General features: G+C 42.7%; 1 protein-coding gene across 1 annotated transcript; it reads right to left on the reverse strand.

The window, feature by feature from the left end:
• Nucleotides 1-14,609: 14,609 nt before the first annotated feature.
• LOC141107709 (cytochrome P450 2H2-like) lies at nt 14,610-16,071 on the reverse strand. Its single transcript, XM_073598628.1, has 3 exons — nt 15,732-16,071; nt 15,390-15,531; nt 14,610-15,212 (listed from the first exon to the last, which is right to left on the reverse strand). Exons 1-3 carry the CDS (start codon nt 15,855-15,857, stop codon nt 15,028-15,030), a joined length of 453 nt encoding a protein of 150 aa, XP_073454729.1. The 5' UTR covers nt 15,858-16,071; the 3' UTR covers nt 14,610-15,027.
• Between the last annotated feature and the right edge of the window lie 1,078 nt (nt 16,072-17,149).

The raw sequence follows: 17,149 nt of genomic DNA on the forward strand, positions 1-17,149 counted from the left end.
GTGCCCTGATGTGCCCTGAATATACCCTGATGTACCCTATGTGCCTGATGTTCCCTGATGTACCCCATGTGCCTGATGTGCCCTGAATGTACCCTGATGTTCCCTGAATGTGCCCTGATGTGCCCCATGTGCCCCATGTGCCCTGATGTTCCCTGAATGTGCCCCATGTGCCCTGATGTTCTCTGAATGTGCCTGATGTGCCCTGATGTGCCCTGAATGTGCCCTGATGTGCCCCATGTGCCCGAATATGCCCTGAATCTGCTCTGATGTGCCCTGCATGTGCCCTGATGTGCCCCATGTGCCCTATGTACCCTCATGTGCCCCATGTACCCTCATGTGCCCCATGTACCCTGATGTGCTGTACCCTGATCTTGCTGTGTTGTGTTGCCCCGATGTGTGCTGTTCCCCGATGTGCAATGTACCCTGATGTGCTGTGCCCTGATGTGCTGTGTTGTGTTGCCCCGAAGTGCGCTGTGCCCCGATGTGCGATGTACCCTGATGTGCTGTGCCCTCATGTGCTTTTACCCTGATGTGCACTGTGCCCTGATGTGCTGTGCCCTGGGCCATTCTGGATAAAGTCCAGGGCCACATTTTTGTCCCAGTCCAGCCCTGGTCAGCCCTATAAATACCCGGCGAGCCCTCACTTGCTCGCCTTGGTATCTTTCTCTCTCCCTGCGTTCTGACCTTGCTGCCTGTTTAACCTTGAGCCTGCTATCTGCCTTGTCCTGATCTGACCCAATCCCTATCCTGAGGCCTTCCCAGTCCTGTCCCTTCTGTTCCTGGCTCCCTTGGATCCCTGCCCTGAACCCCATCCATCCATCCTCTCCTTGTCCTGTTCAGGTTCCCGTCCTTACCCTTCTGCTGACTTCCCTGTGTATGACCTTGGCTTGGCTTGTTTACGATTACGGTATCTCCCTTTACTTATATATATATATTGTTGTTTGTAGTGGGTTGTTGTGTGGGTTTTTGCACTGTTTGTTCCTGTCACTTATCACTTGTTAATAAACACCATTTCACTTACATGTGTTTCTGGTCTCCTCTGTGCAGTCCACACAGTCTGGTCTACTAGTCTCCTGACACTATTTTTCTTTGAGAGATTTGTTTTGATGCAAAAAACGTTATGTTTAGTTACCTAATAAATTTCTGTAGGTCAATGTACACTTCGAACTTGTCTAGATCTTTATCTGGAGCGAATTTCAGACCCAATAACTGCATTTCTTTCTCATTAAAATTGATATCAGTTAGATTAAAAATACCGTTCCCTAGTATTCTCGCCTTCTTTTTCTTTGTCCCCCCTCGTTTACCTCTAGTCCGCTTTCTCTTTCCCATCTTTGGGGTCTCTGGGGGGCTTCTTGTCTGTCTCCCTGATGGGGTCTTCCGTAATCCCAGTTGACTTCTCTCTGTTCTGGGTAGTCTGTCCTCTGATGTCCCTGTGTGTTGTATCCTCCATGGTTCCTTCGTGGTACCCAATTTTGATAATAATTTCTTTGGGGTCTTTCTTCCCATTGTGGTCTTTGTGGTCCGAAACCCCCTCTTGTTCTTGGGGGTCTCCCCCTGTTCCCTCTGGGAAAAAAATCCCTCCTTTGTTGTGGTTTGTTTTGAGGGTAACCTTGATTGATAGGTCTAGGGGGAGAGTACCTATTGGGATGCCTCTGAAACCTTGGTGTTCTCTGAGCATTCCCACAATGGTACTCATTCAGTAATCGCTCTTGATTTCTCTGATCTCTGTATGTGGGAGTTCTTTCACCTACTCCACATGTGGGGCTTTTTTCATTCCTTGTTGCAGGTCTGGGGGTTTCTGCTGTCTGTGGTCTGATTTCATTCCATCCTATTGTTTCTCTTTCTAATGAAAGGTCCCTAGAGTCTTCTGTCATAGAGATGTTATTATCCTCCTCCAGATAATTGTCATCTGCCTGCCATTTGTAAACCTGTTGATTCCTATAATCTAGTACATCTCTGCGGAATTTCTTTTGTTGTATTTCCTTATCATATTTTTTAATTACTTCTTGAAGGTTGGTTTCCTTCTCCTTAAATTCATTGGAATCAGCAAATGGGAGGAGTTGTTCTCTTAGGAGTTGTACTTCTGTTTCTATGTTTTTTAATTTGTATTGTCTCCTAATGATTATTTTCTGCAGAAGGTCTGTTTCACATTGGTTAAAAAACCTATACCATTCATCCATTAGACCTTTATCATTAACCCCATCATTTGGTGAGACATCCCACCTAAGCCTTCTGGGTGCAATTTTCTCTGTAACATACTGTGCATCTGGTGGCCCACCACACCCTTAATTGCTTCTCCATCCTATATTTTAATTGTTTAAACAAACTATCCATGTCCTGTTTGTTTACCACACTAGTAGGATTGAAGACTTCTATCAGATTTACAGTTCTGGTGTTCATATACTTAAAAATGTCCAGAGCTTGAGCTATTTTACAAAGAAGAATGGGCAAAAAGTTCACTCTCTAGATGTGCAAACCTGGTAGAGACATCCCCAAAAAGACTTGCAGCTGTAATTGCAGTAAAAGGTAGTTCTACAAAGTATTGACCTAGGCTGTCTTCACACTGAGGTGCTTTACAGGCGCTATAGAGCTAAAAATAGCACCTGCATAGCGCCTGTAAAGAGCCTCTTCTCTCACTCCAGTCACACTGGAGCGCCGAACCGAACCGCCAGCAAAGTGCCGCTTTGTGGGTGGTTTTAACCCTTTTTCGCCTGTTAGCCAGGGTTAAAAGTGCCCCGCTAGCGGCCAAAAACCTCAGCAAAAACGACGGTAAAACGCCGCTAAAAATAGTGATGATTTACCGCTGACGCCCTCAACACCCCAGTGTGAAAGCAGCCTAAGGGGGGCTGAATACAAATGCATGCCACACTTTTCACATATTTATTTGTAAAACATTTTTAAAACAATTTATCATTTTCCTTCCATTTCACAATTATGTGCCACTTTGTGTTGGTCTATCACATACAATCCCAACAAAATACGTTTTTTGTTGTAACATGACAAAATGTGGAACATTTCAAGGGGTATGAATATTTTTTCAAGGCACTGTATACTAGCACAGATTCCTGTGTGGCAGTCAACAATCAAAAAAATATTTTAAGCAACAGACAGCATGGATTCATGAAAGACAGAACCTGATTTCTTTTTCTGAGGAGGTAAGTAAACCTTGGACAGAGGGGTGGCTGTGGACGTGGTATATCTGGATTTTGCAAAAGTGTTTGACACAGTTCCCCACACACAGCTAATGTGTAAGGTAAAGTCTACAGGCTTGAAAAATATCAGTTTTTTAAATGGATAGAAAACTGGCTAAAAGACTGAATTAAGAGAGTAGTGGTTAATGATTCTTACTCTAAATGGTCTAGGGTTATCAGTGGTGTACCCCAAGGTTCAGTGTTGGGACCCTTACTTTTTAATACCATTATAAATGATAAAGGGTCTGGGATTAAAAGTACTATTTCAGTCTTTGCAGATGACACTAAGCTATGCAATGGAATAATGTCCTTACAGGATATCTCCAACTTACAGGCCCACCTCAATGCACTGTTTTACCACTTCAGCCCCGGAAGAATTTACCCCCTCCCTGACCAGGCCATTCTTTGCGATACGGCACTGCATTGATTTAACTGACAATTGTGCGGCCATGCGACGCTGTACCCAAATGAAATTGACATATTTTTTTCCCACAAATAGAGCTTTCTTTTGGTAGTATTTGATCACCTCTGCGTTTTTTTTATTTTTTGCGCTATAAACAAAAGAAGAGCGACAATTTTGAAAAAAAACACAATATTTTTTACTTTTTGCTATAATAAATATCCCAAATAAAAAAAAAAATTCTTCATCAGCTTAGCCCAATATGTATTCTTCTACATATTTTTGGTAAAAAAATTGCAATAAGCGTATAGTGATTGGTTTGCGCAAAAGTTATACAAAATAGGGAATAGATTTAATGCATTTTTATTATTTTTTTTTTTTTTTACCAGTATTAGCGGTGATCAGTGATTTTTATCGGAACTGTGACATTGCGGCGGACAGATTGGACACTTTTGATACTTTTTTGGACTATTGACTTTATACAGCGATCAGTGCTAAAAATAGCCACTGATTACTGTATAAATGTCACTGGCAGGGAATGGGTTAACACTAGGGGGCGATTAAGGGGTTAAATGTGTGTCCTAGGGAGTGATTCTAACTGTGGGGGGGATCAGAATGACGGGGGAGGAGACCGATCATTGTTACTAAGCATTAGGAACACCAGAGCTGCCTCCTCACCCCCTGGCAGAACGTGGATTTGTGTGTTTACACACACAAATTTCCGCTCTGGCTGTCAGGAGCGATCACTGGTGGTGAACATCGTGGCTGCCGGGCACATGCATTGGTTCCTGAGTGACGCGGCAGGCGCACTCCCCCTATTCCCCTTAAAGCAGGCGCCGTAGCTGATTCGCGCAGGGGAGAAATACTGCCGCCGTCAAACGACACCGGGAGGTCAGCAAGCAGTTATTTGGGCGACTATGTGGCAGATGAGGTTTAATGTAGATAAATGTAAAGTTATGCATTTGGGGGCTAAGAATGTGCATGCATCATACATACTAGGGGGGTACAACTGGGAGTATCCATAGTGGAGAAGGATCTGGAGGTTTTGGTAGATCTTAAGCTTAATAACAGCATGCAATGCCAAGCCACGGTTTCCAAAGCAAGCAAAGTCCTTTTTGTTGTATTACAAGAGGTATGGACTCCAGAGAGAGAGAGAGCTCATTTTGCCCCTGTATAAATTGTTAGTAAGGCCTCATCTGGAATATGCAGTTCAGTTTTGGGCACCGGTTCATAAAAAGGATATCGGGGAACTGGAGAAAGTGCAAGAAGGGCAACCAAACTGATAAGAGGCATGGAGGAACTCAGTTATGAGGAAAGATTAGAGGAACTGAATGTATTCTCTCTTGAGAAGAGAAGATTAAGGAGGGATATGATCAACATGTACAAATATATATGGGGTCCATATCGTGAACTTGGTGTTGAGTTATTCACTTTAAGGTCAACCCAGAGGACAAGGGGGCACTCTACACCTAGAGGAAAAAAGATTTAATCTCCAAATACGGAAAGGTTTCCTCACAGTAATGCCCTATACACGGTCGGACATTGATCGGACATTCCGACAACAAAATCCATGGATTTTTTCCGACGGATGTTGGCTCAAACTTGTCTTGCATACACACGGTCACACAAAGTTGACGGAAAATCCGATCATTCTGAACGCAGTGACGTAAAACAGTACGTCGGGACTATAAACGGGGCAGTAGCCAATAGCTTTTGTCTCTTAATTTATTCTGAGCATGCGTGGCACTTTGTGCATCGGATTTGTGTACACACGATCAGAATTTCCGACAACGGATTTTGTTGTCGGAAAATCTTATAGCAAGCTCTCAAACTTTGTGTGTCGGAAATTCCGATGGAAAATGTGTGATGGAGCCTACTGCGCTTGGTGTGGTTTTGTGCTGGGATGTGTTCGTCCTCAATGCGGGAGCTGCGATGCGCTCTGAGGATCCTCCCTCCCCTCCCCTTTGGGAGGTCTGGGCGGATGCCTCTCGGCGCATCAGCGCCACGTCCCCCACGTCATGCGCGGGACGTTGGATTCGACGTCACCGCGCCGACGTCTGGAGTACCATCTGCGTGATCGCCATGGGGGAGGGTTGTTCTGGCGCCAAACACCGAGCGACCATCCAGCTCGAGTGCGTACGCCGCTCCCCTCCCCCCGCAGGCCTCACGCACGTGGCGCTGGCGGCATGTACTTATAGGTCCCCCAGTGGTAGCGGGCTGCTCACACGGCCAGTCTCCTCTGTTGGTTTCTGCACACTAGCTGTTTCCATCTTGCTAGTTGCATGACATGTAGCATCAGGTAAGCACTCTCTGTCTACACCAACTCTCACTGTTATGGTTCTACTTTGTCACTATTTTTTGCACCAGCTCTTCAAAATCCTCCACCTAACAAAAACAACAACACCCCCCCCTCCTTCTTTTATTACTCGCTCACACATTTAGATTCTTCACTGGCTATCTCCTTCATTAGATTCCCCTTACCACACGATCCCCACTACATCACTCACCAACACCCTGCCTTATTCATACTTCATCTCACATAATCTGTTTATCTGTAATTAACATATATTCACACATTACTTCCCAGATATCCCTCCTCTTTTTTCTGACAAGTTATGTTACATTGTTGCTTCTATATATACTTTCTTATTCAGACTTTCTTCACTACAATTTCCATTATACTAGCTACCAGTACTCCCCATTTATGAGTCTCTCTGGGTATAATATCTACATATTACTCAACGTAATCTAATTTATTTAGTTAATTTCATAATTTATACTGATATATTATCCTTTAACATCCATTCCCAGATTTTCTCTATCTTTGACAATTCATGTATTACCTACGGAGATCATCTCACTACTCATAGCGTCACCCCACTATCTGATGCCATTCAGACACTACATGCTGCCTCAGCTCCCGCCGCGAGGCTTGCTGCCCCCGGCCTACTCCATGCCGTCCGCCATGCGCTGCGCTCAGTGTCAGGGTTGGATTATCATGCATCAGCTCCTGATGAGTGGAAAACATCACCCACGAAACGCGTCGAGCTACAATTGATGCCTACTCTATCCATTATACTTTGATGCTATTATTGTTCGTTATTATGATTACATTATCCCTGTATGTTACTATACTATTAGCTGCCGGGTATGCCACCATTGGCACCCATGCTATGGTCCACCAATACCACTTTGACTACCATCTACTTTGTGAAATTATGTATCCAACTGTGTGTACTTGTTCATCGATTATGTCTATATTTTTGTGCCAATTATCTGTACATGTGTATATATATGAAATTTCTTTATTTTATCTACTATGACTAATAAATGTACAATTTTAACCCTCCGCATTCCAACTGCTTCATTTTAAAGTCCCATGCCCTTTCTATATATACCTTCGGTATTACCGGGATGGAGGCGACTTGTGCGCCTCATATAAAGTCCCAATTCCCCCTCCATAGTACAATTTATTAACCGGGATGGAAGCATTTGGAAGAGTTGGATGAGCAGTGTTCCCCTGCCATCTACGCGAGAGGTTTAATACATGCCCTAAGTGGGGCTTAATTCCCGGAATGGCTATATATTCTGTACATATTATGTATATTTCCATCTGTTTTATACATTGGTGCTATTGATGGCATTTCCGGCACTGGTTGCGTTTTATATACAATTTTCTTCTTTGGTATTAATAACTTTTTCTTTGCCATCCATCCCATCCTTACCGCTCTGCCACTGACCCGCAGTTGCGTATGCGCTTGGTGTGGTTTTGTGCTGGGATGTGTTCGTCCTCAATGCGGGAGCTGCGATGCGCTCTGAGGATCCTCCCTCCCCTCCCCTTTGGGAGGTCTGGGCGGATGCCTCTCGGCGCATCGGCGCCACGTCCCCCACGTCATGCGCGGGACGTTGGATTCGACGTCACCGCGCCGACGTCTGGAGTACCATCTGCGTGATCGCCATGGGGGAGGGTTGTTCTGGCGCCAAACACCGAGCGACCATCCAACTCGAGTGCGTACGCCGCTCCCCTCCCCCCGCAGGCCTCACGCACGTGGCGCTGGCGGCATGTACTTATAGGTCCCCCAGTGGTAGCGGGCTGCTCACACGGCCAGTCTCCTCTGTTGGTTTCTGCACACTAGCTGTTTCCATCTTGCTAGTTGCATGACATGTAGCATCAGGTAAGCACTCTCTGTCTACACCAACTCTCACTGTTATGGTTCTACTTTGTCACTATTTTTTGCACCAGCTCTTCAAAATCCTCCACCTAACAAAAACAACAACACCCCCCCCTCCTTCTTTTATTACTCGCTCACACATTTAGATTCTTCACTGGCTATCTCCTTCATTAGATTCCCCTTACCACACGATCCCCACTACATCACTCACCAACACCCTGCCTTATTCATACTTCATCTCACATAATCTGTTTATCTGTAATTAACATATATTCACACATTACTTCCCAGATATCCCTCCTCTTTTTTCTGACAAGTTATGTTACATTGTTGCTTCTATATATACTTTCTTATTCAGACTTTCTTCACTACAATTTCCATTATACTAGCTACCAGTACTCCCCATTTATGAGTCTCTCTGGGTATAATATCTACATATTACTCAACGTAATCTAATTTATTTAGTTAATTTCATAATTTATACTGATATATTATCCTTTAACATCCATTCCCAGATTTTCTCTATCTTTGACAATTCATGTATTACCTACGGAGATCATCTCACTACTCATAGCGTCACCCCACTATCTGATGCCATTCAGACACTACATGCTGCCTCAGCTCCCGCCGCGAGGCTTGCTGCCCCCGGCCTACTCCATGCCGTCCGCCATGCGCTGCGCTCAGTGTCAGGGTTGGATTATCATGCATCAGCTCCTGATGAGTGGAAAACATCACCCACGAAACGCGTCGAGCTACAATTGATGCCTACTCTATCCATTATACTTTGATGCCATTATTGTTCGTTATTATGATTACATTATCCCTGTATGTTACTATACTATTAGCTGCCGGGTATGCCACCATTGGCACCCATGCTATGGTCCACCAATACCACTTTGACTACCATCTACTTTGTGAAATTATGTATCCAACTGTGTGTACTTGTTCATCGATTATGTCTATATTTTTGTGCCAATTATCTGTACATGTGTATATATATGAAATTTCTTTATTTTATCTACTATGACTAATAAATGTACAATTTTAACCCTCCGCATTCCAACTGCTTCATTTTAAAGTCCCATGCCCTTTCTATATATTCCTATAATCTAGTACATCTCTGCGGAATTTCTTTTGTTGTATTTCCTTATCATATTTTTTAATTACTTCTTGAAGGTTGATTTCCTTCTCCTTAAATTCATTGGAATCAGCAAATGGGAGGAGTTGTTCTCTTAGGAGTTGTACTTCTGTTTCTATGTTTTTTAATTTGTATTGTCTCCTAATGATTATTTTCTGCAGAAGGTCTGTTTCACATTGGTTAAAAAACCTATACCATTCATCCATTAGACCTTTATCATTAACCCCATCATTTGGTGAGACATCCCACCTAAGCCTTCTGGGTGCAATTTTCTCTGTAACATACTGTGCATCTGGTGGCCCACCACACCCTTAATTGCTTCTCCATCCTATATTTTAATTGTTTAAACAAACTATCCATGTCCTGTTTGTTTACCACACTAGTAGGATTGAAGACTTCTGTCAGATTTACAGTTCTGGTGTTCATATACTTAAAAATGTCCAGAGCTTGAGCTATTTTACAAAGAAGAATGGGCAAAAAGTTCACTCTCTAGATGTGCAAACCTGGTAGAGACATCCCCAAAAAGACTTGCAGCTGTAATTGCAGTAAAAGGTAGTTCTACAAAGTATTGACCTAGGCTGTCTTCACACTGAGGTGCTTTACAGGCGCTATAGAGCTAAAAATAGCACCTGCATAGCGCCTGTAAAGAGCCTCTTCTCTCACTCCAGTCACACTGGAGCGCCGAACCGAACCGCCAGCAAAGTGCCGCTTTGTGGGTGGTTTTAACCCTTTTTCGCCTGTTAGCCAGGGTTAAAAGTGCCCCGCTAGCGGCCAAAAACCTCAGCAAAAACGACGGTAAAACGCCGCTAAAAATAGTGATGATTTACCGCTGACGCCCTCAACACCCCAGTGTGAAAGCAGCCTAAGGGGGGCTGAATACAAATGCATGCCACACTTTTCACATATTTATTTGTAAAACATTTTTAAAACAATTTATCATTTTCCTTCCATTTCACAATTATGTGCCACTTTGTGTTGGTCTATCACATACAATCCCAACAAAATACGTTTTTTGTTGTAACATGACAAAATGTGGAACATTTCAAGGGGTATGAATATTTTTTCAAGGCACTGTATACTAGCACAGATTCCTGTGTGGCAGTCAACAATCAAAAAAATATTTTAAGCAACAGACAGCATGGATTCATGAAAGACAGAACCTGATTTCTTTTTCTGAGGAGGTAAGTAAACCTTGGACAGAGGGGTGGCTGTGGACGTGGTATATCTGGATTTTGCAAAAGTGTTTGACACAGTTCCCCACACACAGCTAATGTGTAAGGTAAAGTCTACAGGCTTGAAAAATATCAGTTTTTTAAATGGATAGAAAACTGGCTAAAAGACTGAATTAAGAGAGTAGTGGTTAATGATTCTTACTCTAAATGGTCTAAGGTTATCAGTGGTGTACCCCAAGGTTCAGTGTTGGGACCCTTACTTTTTAATACCATTATAAATGATAAAGGGTCTGGGATTAAAAGTACTATTTCAGTCTTTGCAGATGACACTAAGCTATGCAATGGAATAATGTCCTTACAGGATATCTCCAACTTACAGGCCCACCTCAATGCACTGTTTTACCACTTCAGCCCCGGAAGAATTTACCCCCTCCCTGACCAGGCCATTCTTTGCGATACGGCACTGCATTGATTTAACTGACAATTGTGCGGCCATGCGACGCTGTACCCAAATGAAATTGACATATTTTTTTCCCACAAATAGAGCTTTCTTTTGGTAGTATTTGATCACCTCTGCGTTTTTTTTATTTTTTGCGCTATAAACAAAAGAAGAGCGACAATTTTGAAAAAAAACACAATATTTTTTACTTTTTGCTATAATAAATATCCCAAATAAAAAAAAAAATTCTTCATCAGCTTAGCCCAATATGTATTCTTCTACATATTTTTGGTAAAAAATTGCAATAAGCGTATAGTGATTGGTTTGCGCAAAAGTTATACAAAATAGGGAATAGATTTAATGCATTTTTATTATTTTTTTTTTTTTTTTACCAGTATTAGCGGTGATCAGTGATTTTTATCGGAACTGTGACATTGCGGCGGACAGATTGGACACTTTTGATACTTTTTTGGACTATTGACTTTATACAGCGATCAGTGCTAAAAATAGCCACTGATTACTGTATAAATGTCACTGGCAGGGAATGGGTTAACACTAGGGGGCGATTAAGGGGTTAAATGTGTGTCCTAGGGAGTGATTCTAACTGTGGGGGGGATCAGAATGACGGGGGAGGAGACCGATCATTGTTACTAAGCATTAGGAACACCAGAGCTGCCTCCTCACCCCCTGGCAGAACGTGGATTTGTGTGTTTACACACACAAATTTCCGCTCTGGCTGTCAGGAGCGATCACGGGTGGTGAACATCGTGGCTGCCGGGCACATGCATTGGTTCCTGAGTGACGCGGCAGGCGCACTCCCCCTATTCCCCTTAAAGCAGGCGCCGTAGCTGATTCGCGCAGGGGAGAAATACTGCCGCCGTCAAACGACACCGGGAGGTCAGCAAGCAGTTATTTGGGCGACTATGTGGCAGATGAGGTTTAATGTAGATAAATGTAAAGTTATGCATTTGGGGGCTAAGAATGTGCATGCATCATACATACTAGGGGGGTACAACTGGGAGTATCCATAGTGGAGAAGGATCTGGAGGTTTTGGTAGATCTTAAGCTTAATAACAGCATGCAATGCCAAGCCACGGTTTCCAAAGCAAGCAAAGTCCTTTTTGTTGTATTACAAGAGGTATGGACTCCAGAGAGAGAGAGAGCTCATTTTGCCCCTGTATAAATTGTTAGTAAGGCCTCATCTGGAATATGCAGTTCAGTTTTGGGCACCGGTTCATAAAAAGGATATCGGGGAACTGGAGAAAGTGCAAGAAGGGCAACCAAACTGATAAGAGGCATGGAGGAACTCAGTTATGAGGAAAGATTAGAGGAACTGAATGTATTCTCTCTTGAGAAGAGAAGATTAAGGAGGGATATGATCAACATGTACAAATATATATGGGGTCCATATCGTGAACTTGGTGTTGAGTTATTCACTTTAAGGTCAACCCAGAGGACAAGGGGGCACTCTACACCTAGAGGAAAAAAGATTTAATCTCCAAATACGGAAAGGTTTCCTCACAGTAATGCCCTATACACGGTCGGACATTGATCGGACATTCCGACAACAAAATCCATGGATTTTTTCCGACGGATGTTGGCTCAAACTTGTCTTGCATACACACGGTCACACAAAGTTGACGGAAAATCCGATCATTCTGAACGCAGTGACGTAAAACAGTACGTCGGGACTATAAACGGGGCAGTAGCCAATAGCTTTTGTCTCTTAATTTATTCTGAGCATGCGTGGCACTTTGTGCATCGGATTTGTGTACACACGATCAGAATTTCCGACAACGGATTTTGTTGTCGGAAAATCTTATAGCAAGCTCTCAAACTTTGTGTGTCGGAAATTCCGATGGAAAATGTGTGATGGAGCCTACACAAATGGTCGGAATTTCCGACAACAAGGTCCTATCACACATTTTCCGTTCGGAAAATCTGACCGTGTGTACAGGGCATAAGAGCTGTGAAAATGTGGAATAGACTCCCTCCAGAGGTGGTTCTGTCCAGCTCAGTAGATTGCTTTAAGAAAAGCCTGAATTATTTCCTAAATGTACATAATATAACTGGGTACTGACATTTATAGGTAAAGTTGATCCAGGGAATATCTGATTGCCTCTCAAAGGATCAGGAAGAATTTTTTTCCCCTGCTGTAGCAAATTGGATCAAGCATTGCTGAGGTTTTGGCTTCCTCATGATTTTTTTTTTTTTATTGGTTGAACTAGAAGTAACAAATCACAGAGATTGATATAGGTATAAAACACCTTGTCCGCATGTTGATAAGGACAAGGGCCTCATCCCCACAACCCTGGCCGGTGGTTGTGGGGGTCTGCGGGCGGGGGGCTTATCGGAATCCGGAAGCCCCCTTTAACAAGGGAACCCCCAGATCCTGCCCCCCCTGTGTGAAATGGTAAGGGGGTACCTACCATTTCACTAAAAAACTGTCAACAATGTTAAAAATGACAAGAGACAGTTTTTGACAATTCCTTTATTTAAATGCTTCTTCTATCTTCCTTCATCTTCTTCTTCTTCTTCTGGTTCTTCCTCCAGTGTTCTTGTCCAGCATCTCCTCCGCGGCGTCTTCTTCCCTTCTTCTCCTCGGGCCGCTCCGCATCCATGGCATGGAGGGAGGCTCACGCTCTTCTCTTCATCTTCTTCTCTTCTTCATCTTCTCTTCTTCATCTTCATCTTCTTCTCCGGGCCGCTCCGCATCCATGCTGGCATGGAGGGAAGCTCCCGCTGTGTGACGCGTCTCCTCTTCTGACGGTTCTTAAATAACGGGGGCGGGGCCACCCGGTGATCCCGCCCCCCTCTGATGCACGGTGACTTGACGGGACTTCCCTGTGACGTCATGGGGAATGCCACAGGGAAGTCTCGTCATGTCCCGTGCGTCAGAGGAGAGTGGGGTCACCAGGTGGCCCCACCCCCATTATTTAAGAACCATCAGAAGAGGAGATGCGTCACACAGCGGGAGCCTCCCTCCATGCCAGCATGGATGCGGAGCGGCCCAGAGAAGAAGATGAAGAAGAGAAGAAGAAGAGAAGAAGATAAGAAGAAGAGAAGAGCGGGAGACTCCCTCCATTCCATGGATGTGGAGCGTCCCGTGGAGAAGAAGGGAAGAAGACGCCACGGAGGAGATGCTGGATGAGAACACCGGAGGAAGAACCAGAAGAAGAAGAAGATGAAGGAAGACAGAAGAAATAAGAAAGAAGAAGCATTTAAATAAAGGAATTGTCAAAAACTGTCTCTTGTCATTTTTAACATTTTTGACAGTTTTTTAGTAAAATGGTAGCCCTTACCATTTCACACAGGGGGGAGGGCTGGGATCTGGGGGTCCCCTTGTTAATGTTATTTTATTTCTTCTTCCCCTTTTGTTTCCCCTGTTTCTGCTATTTTTATGGCCTAACTGTTTACTTCTCTTGACAATATGTGAAACATTGAGTATGATGCAATGCACACCCTATTTTTGATTAATCTAATGGCTACGCAGTTATTGCAGATCATCCTATGACGTGCTGATTACATTTCCTGTTTACTATGGACTGTATGCCTATTCCTATGTAACCTGTACTGCCTTATGTTTCACTCAATAAACTTCTACTTTGTTGTTGATAATTATCACCATTATTAATATCTTTGGTGTTTGTTGCAATATTCTCTCTTCATACTTACCAATTGGTGCCCTTTGCTCATTGCTTCCTGATATAGGAACATTCTGCTGCTTCTTACTATTGGACATTACGGCATCATATACCAGGCTGCTCTCCGAAGACACATGACACACTACTCTCTGTTTTTATGATCTTTATTGGCTTATACTAGGGCACATGTAAGTGGGCCGTTACACATATGATTAATATGTTTCTTTCTTTGTGGGTATCCCAAAACCAGGTTGATATGTGAATTTTGCTGATATTTTGATACAGTATGATTTACAGCTATGCTTTTCTCTTTGGATAGGTCATCTCTATCTGTGGTCAAGATATAGAGGTCCTGCAGAAGCTATAATTGTGAAACGCGTCAACCTCTTGACATAGCAATAATAGTCACATAAGAGTAATAATTGAAATGTTTTATATGTACTGAGCTAATGGGTTTCTTTTAGAATAAGTATGTAAAGCAATTTTAACTTTTGTAATAAAGACAATATTTTATCTATTGGATTTCCATTGTCCTCCTCTGGTACCACTAAAGTTCAAGATTGTTCTTTTCCAATTTCGAAGTGTTTTACATATAACACTGAATTATTCACATACCATTCCTGGGCCCAGCAGAGCCTACAATAATGTATCCTGAGTGATATATCACACAAACATGGGGTGAACAGACAGATTGCAGACAAATGATATCCCTGGTTTGAAATAAAATGGACTTTTTGTTTAAAGGACATTACAGAGAGAAAAAAAACAAAAGTCCACAACATATTGCATTATTATTTACAAACTGTAAAGTGATAGGTGCTCTTAAAACATGAACAAGATATCCAATAACATCAGAGTATACAATAGTCTTTCAGCGGGGTACAGCCAACAGCTCATAGTCACAAGGTCTAGAAGCATTGCTCTTGGGCTCTGGTGTGATTTCTATGTACGTTCTATCCATGGTGGGTGTCAGAGAAAATCTTTGCAGAATGGTTGTAAAAAAAAAAAGGAAGAGTTCCATGCGAGCCAGATCCTCCCCCATACACATACATTTTCCTGGGAAATAAGAGAGAAAACACAACTGTCACTTTTTGAAAATAAAAAGTTCCTGACCCTGATGTGTTAGCTTTATAAATTGAGCCTATGTTCCAGAATACAACCATGGTTTAAATAAGAACCCACTGTCTATCCAAAAACGATTAGCTATATTTGTAATTAACTATAAGATGGTACCTGCTGAAAATGGCATAAAGGCATCACTCTTCTTAAAGGTGCCATTCTCATTAAGAAAATGTCCAGGGTCAAATTTGGAAGGGTTTTTGAACTGTTTGGGGTCCTTCAAGACTGAAGTTAAGACTGGAATAACCACCGTTCCCTAAAATTAAAGAATTAAATTGGTTAATTGGAGACAGATGCAGGCAAAAAAGAAGGTAGTGTTAAAGAATAAAGGTGAGAGGCAGGGCATGAAATGTCCCTTCCTCACCACCCGTGGGATCGTGGCAGACCTACTTTTAAATTTAAATTAAGTTATTTAAAAAAAAAAAAATAATAAATTATTATTATCAAATTACTTACCTCTGATTGGTGATCGAGATTGACAGTTGCCCCAAATGGTCCTCTGGCACGAGCATACAGCCTATAAAAGCAAGAGGATGCGTCATTACTGGGCAGAAGACGACAAGGATTAGAAGAGGAGCACATCCCACCCACCCCCCCTCCCTGTCGTGCCCTGATTTATGAGGTTTTTTTATATCCTTTTCTCGAAAAGGGATAATTGTTTTGTGGTTTTAAATTATATAGCTTGAGCTTAAATGGCTGAGCTATTTATATATTGATATACTATTTTATATTTGATTTTAACTCACGTTAAGTGTGTTGATTATTTCTGATTAAAAGTTGATATGTTTAATTATAATGTATACCTATAAATAAAAGGCCACGGCCAATTCAAACCACAGGTATTTTTGATGTATTATTCTTTTAAATATTATAACAGATTATTAAATATTAATTGTTATCGGTTATGACTACGATCCCATTACAAAAAAGTACTAAAGTAGTAAAAAGAAGAACGCATGTTTAAGGCCTAGAAGGAATGCAGACTGCAGTTCACGGTACAGCTTTGCAGGGTCAGTGAACTCTTCATACACACCCAGGTTCCACTTTACAATAGTCCTAGGCCTGATCAGGTGTCCCAAATAACCTTTGTCTCAGGACTTTTCTACTCAGTGGTTCCAGGGTTAGCCAATAGGAGGACCCTATCCAACACTTGAGGCCCATGAGACAAGGCATCACTGATGACAGACGTATGTGCCCGGGGAATCTTCCTGGCCAGTGCCCTTAGTGGATCCTCCATTATGAAAACACCACTCACCCCTGACCCAAGTTGTTTGCTAAATCCCACTTTCCCCAAGCTATTGTCTACACCTAACTTCTTAGAAAGAACTGAAGATCGATCCAGAATACTCACTTGAAGAAAAGAACATCTACCTTAGAAGTTGTTCAACAGGTATATTTTCAGATTCTTTCTCACAGTAAAGCATATTGTATAACGTCTCAACAGTACAGAGCACAAAGGTTCCCATAACAGTACAGAACAAGGGGCCTGGTCCCTAGCACCAGGAGGAGAGTTACAGCAACCACAATTTGCTCACAGTCTATTGACCATATCTATGGTGGAAATAGCAGTTCTATTCCTTCTGTTTTCCACTTGCTATTATCTCTTGACTCCTCCCTGCTAGCGTGATGGACAGAAAGGCTCCATACCAACCTGGGTTTGGGACTCCTACATAAAAAGGGATTTACAGGATTCCACAAGAGCACAGTGGCATCATACAGGAACTACAACAGACAACACCCTCAACAACATGCTAATTATATTTTTAACCACTTCAGGACCGCTCGCCGTCATTATATGACACAGCCCTTTGAAGAGGGATATCGTTGTTATGGCAGCAGCTAGCTACCATAACCCTGGTATCCTCTTATTCAGC

The sequence above is a fragment of the Aquarana catesbeiana genome, linkage group LG09, assembly GCF_042186555.1.
Source record: "Aquarana catesbeiana isolate 2022-GZ linkage group LG09, ASM4218655v1, whole genome shotgun sequence".
Lineage (NCBI taxonomy): Eukaryota > Metazoa > Chordata > Amphibia > Anura > Ranidae > Aquarana > Aquarana catesbeiana.

Bases quoted from the DNA above. Each gene is read 5' to 3' on its own strand.
- LOC141107709 (XM_073598628.1), bottom strand. From the start codon at position 15,857: ATGTGCTCCTCTTCTAATCCTTGTCGTCTTCTGCCCAGTAATGACGCA. The intron at 15,532-15,731 runs GTAAGTAATTTG...CTTTAATTTTAG, and splicing joins ATCTCGATCACCAATCAGAG to GGAACGGTGGTTATTCCAGT. The intron at 15,213-15,389 runs GTACCATCTTAT...CTTATTTCCCAG, and splicing joins CTTTATGCCATTTTCAGCAG to GAAAATGTATGTGTATGGGG.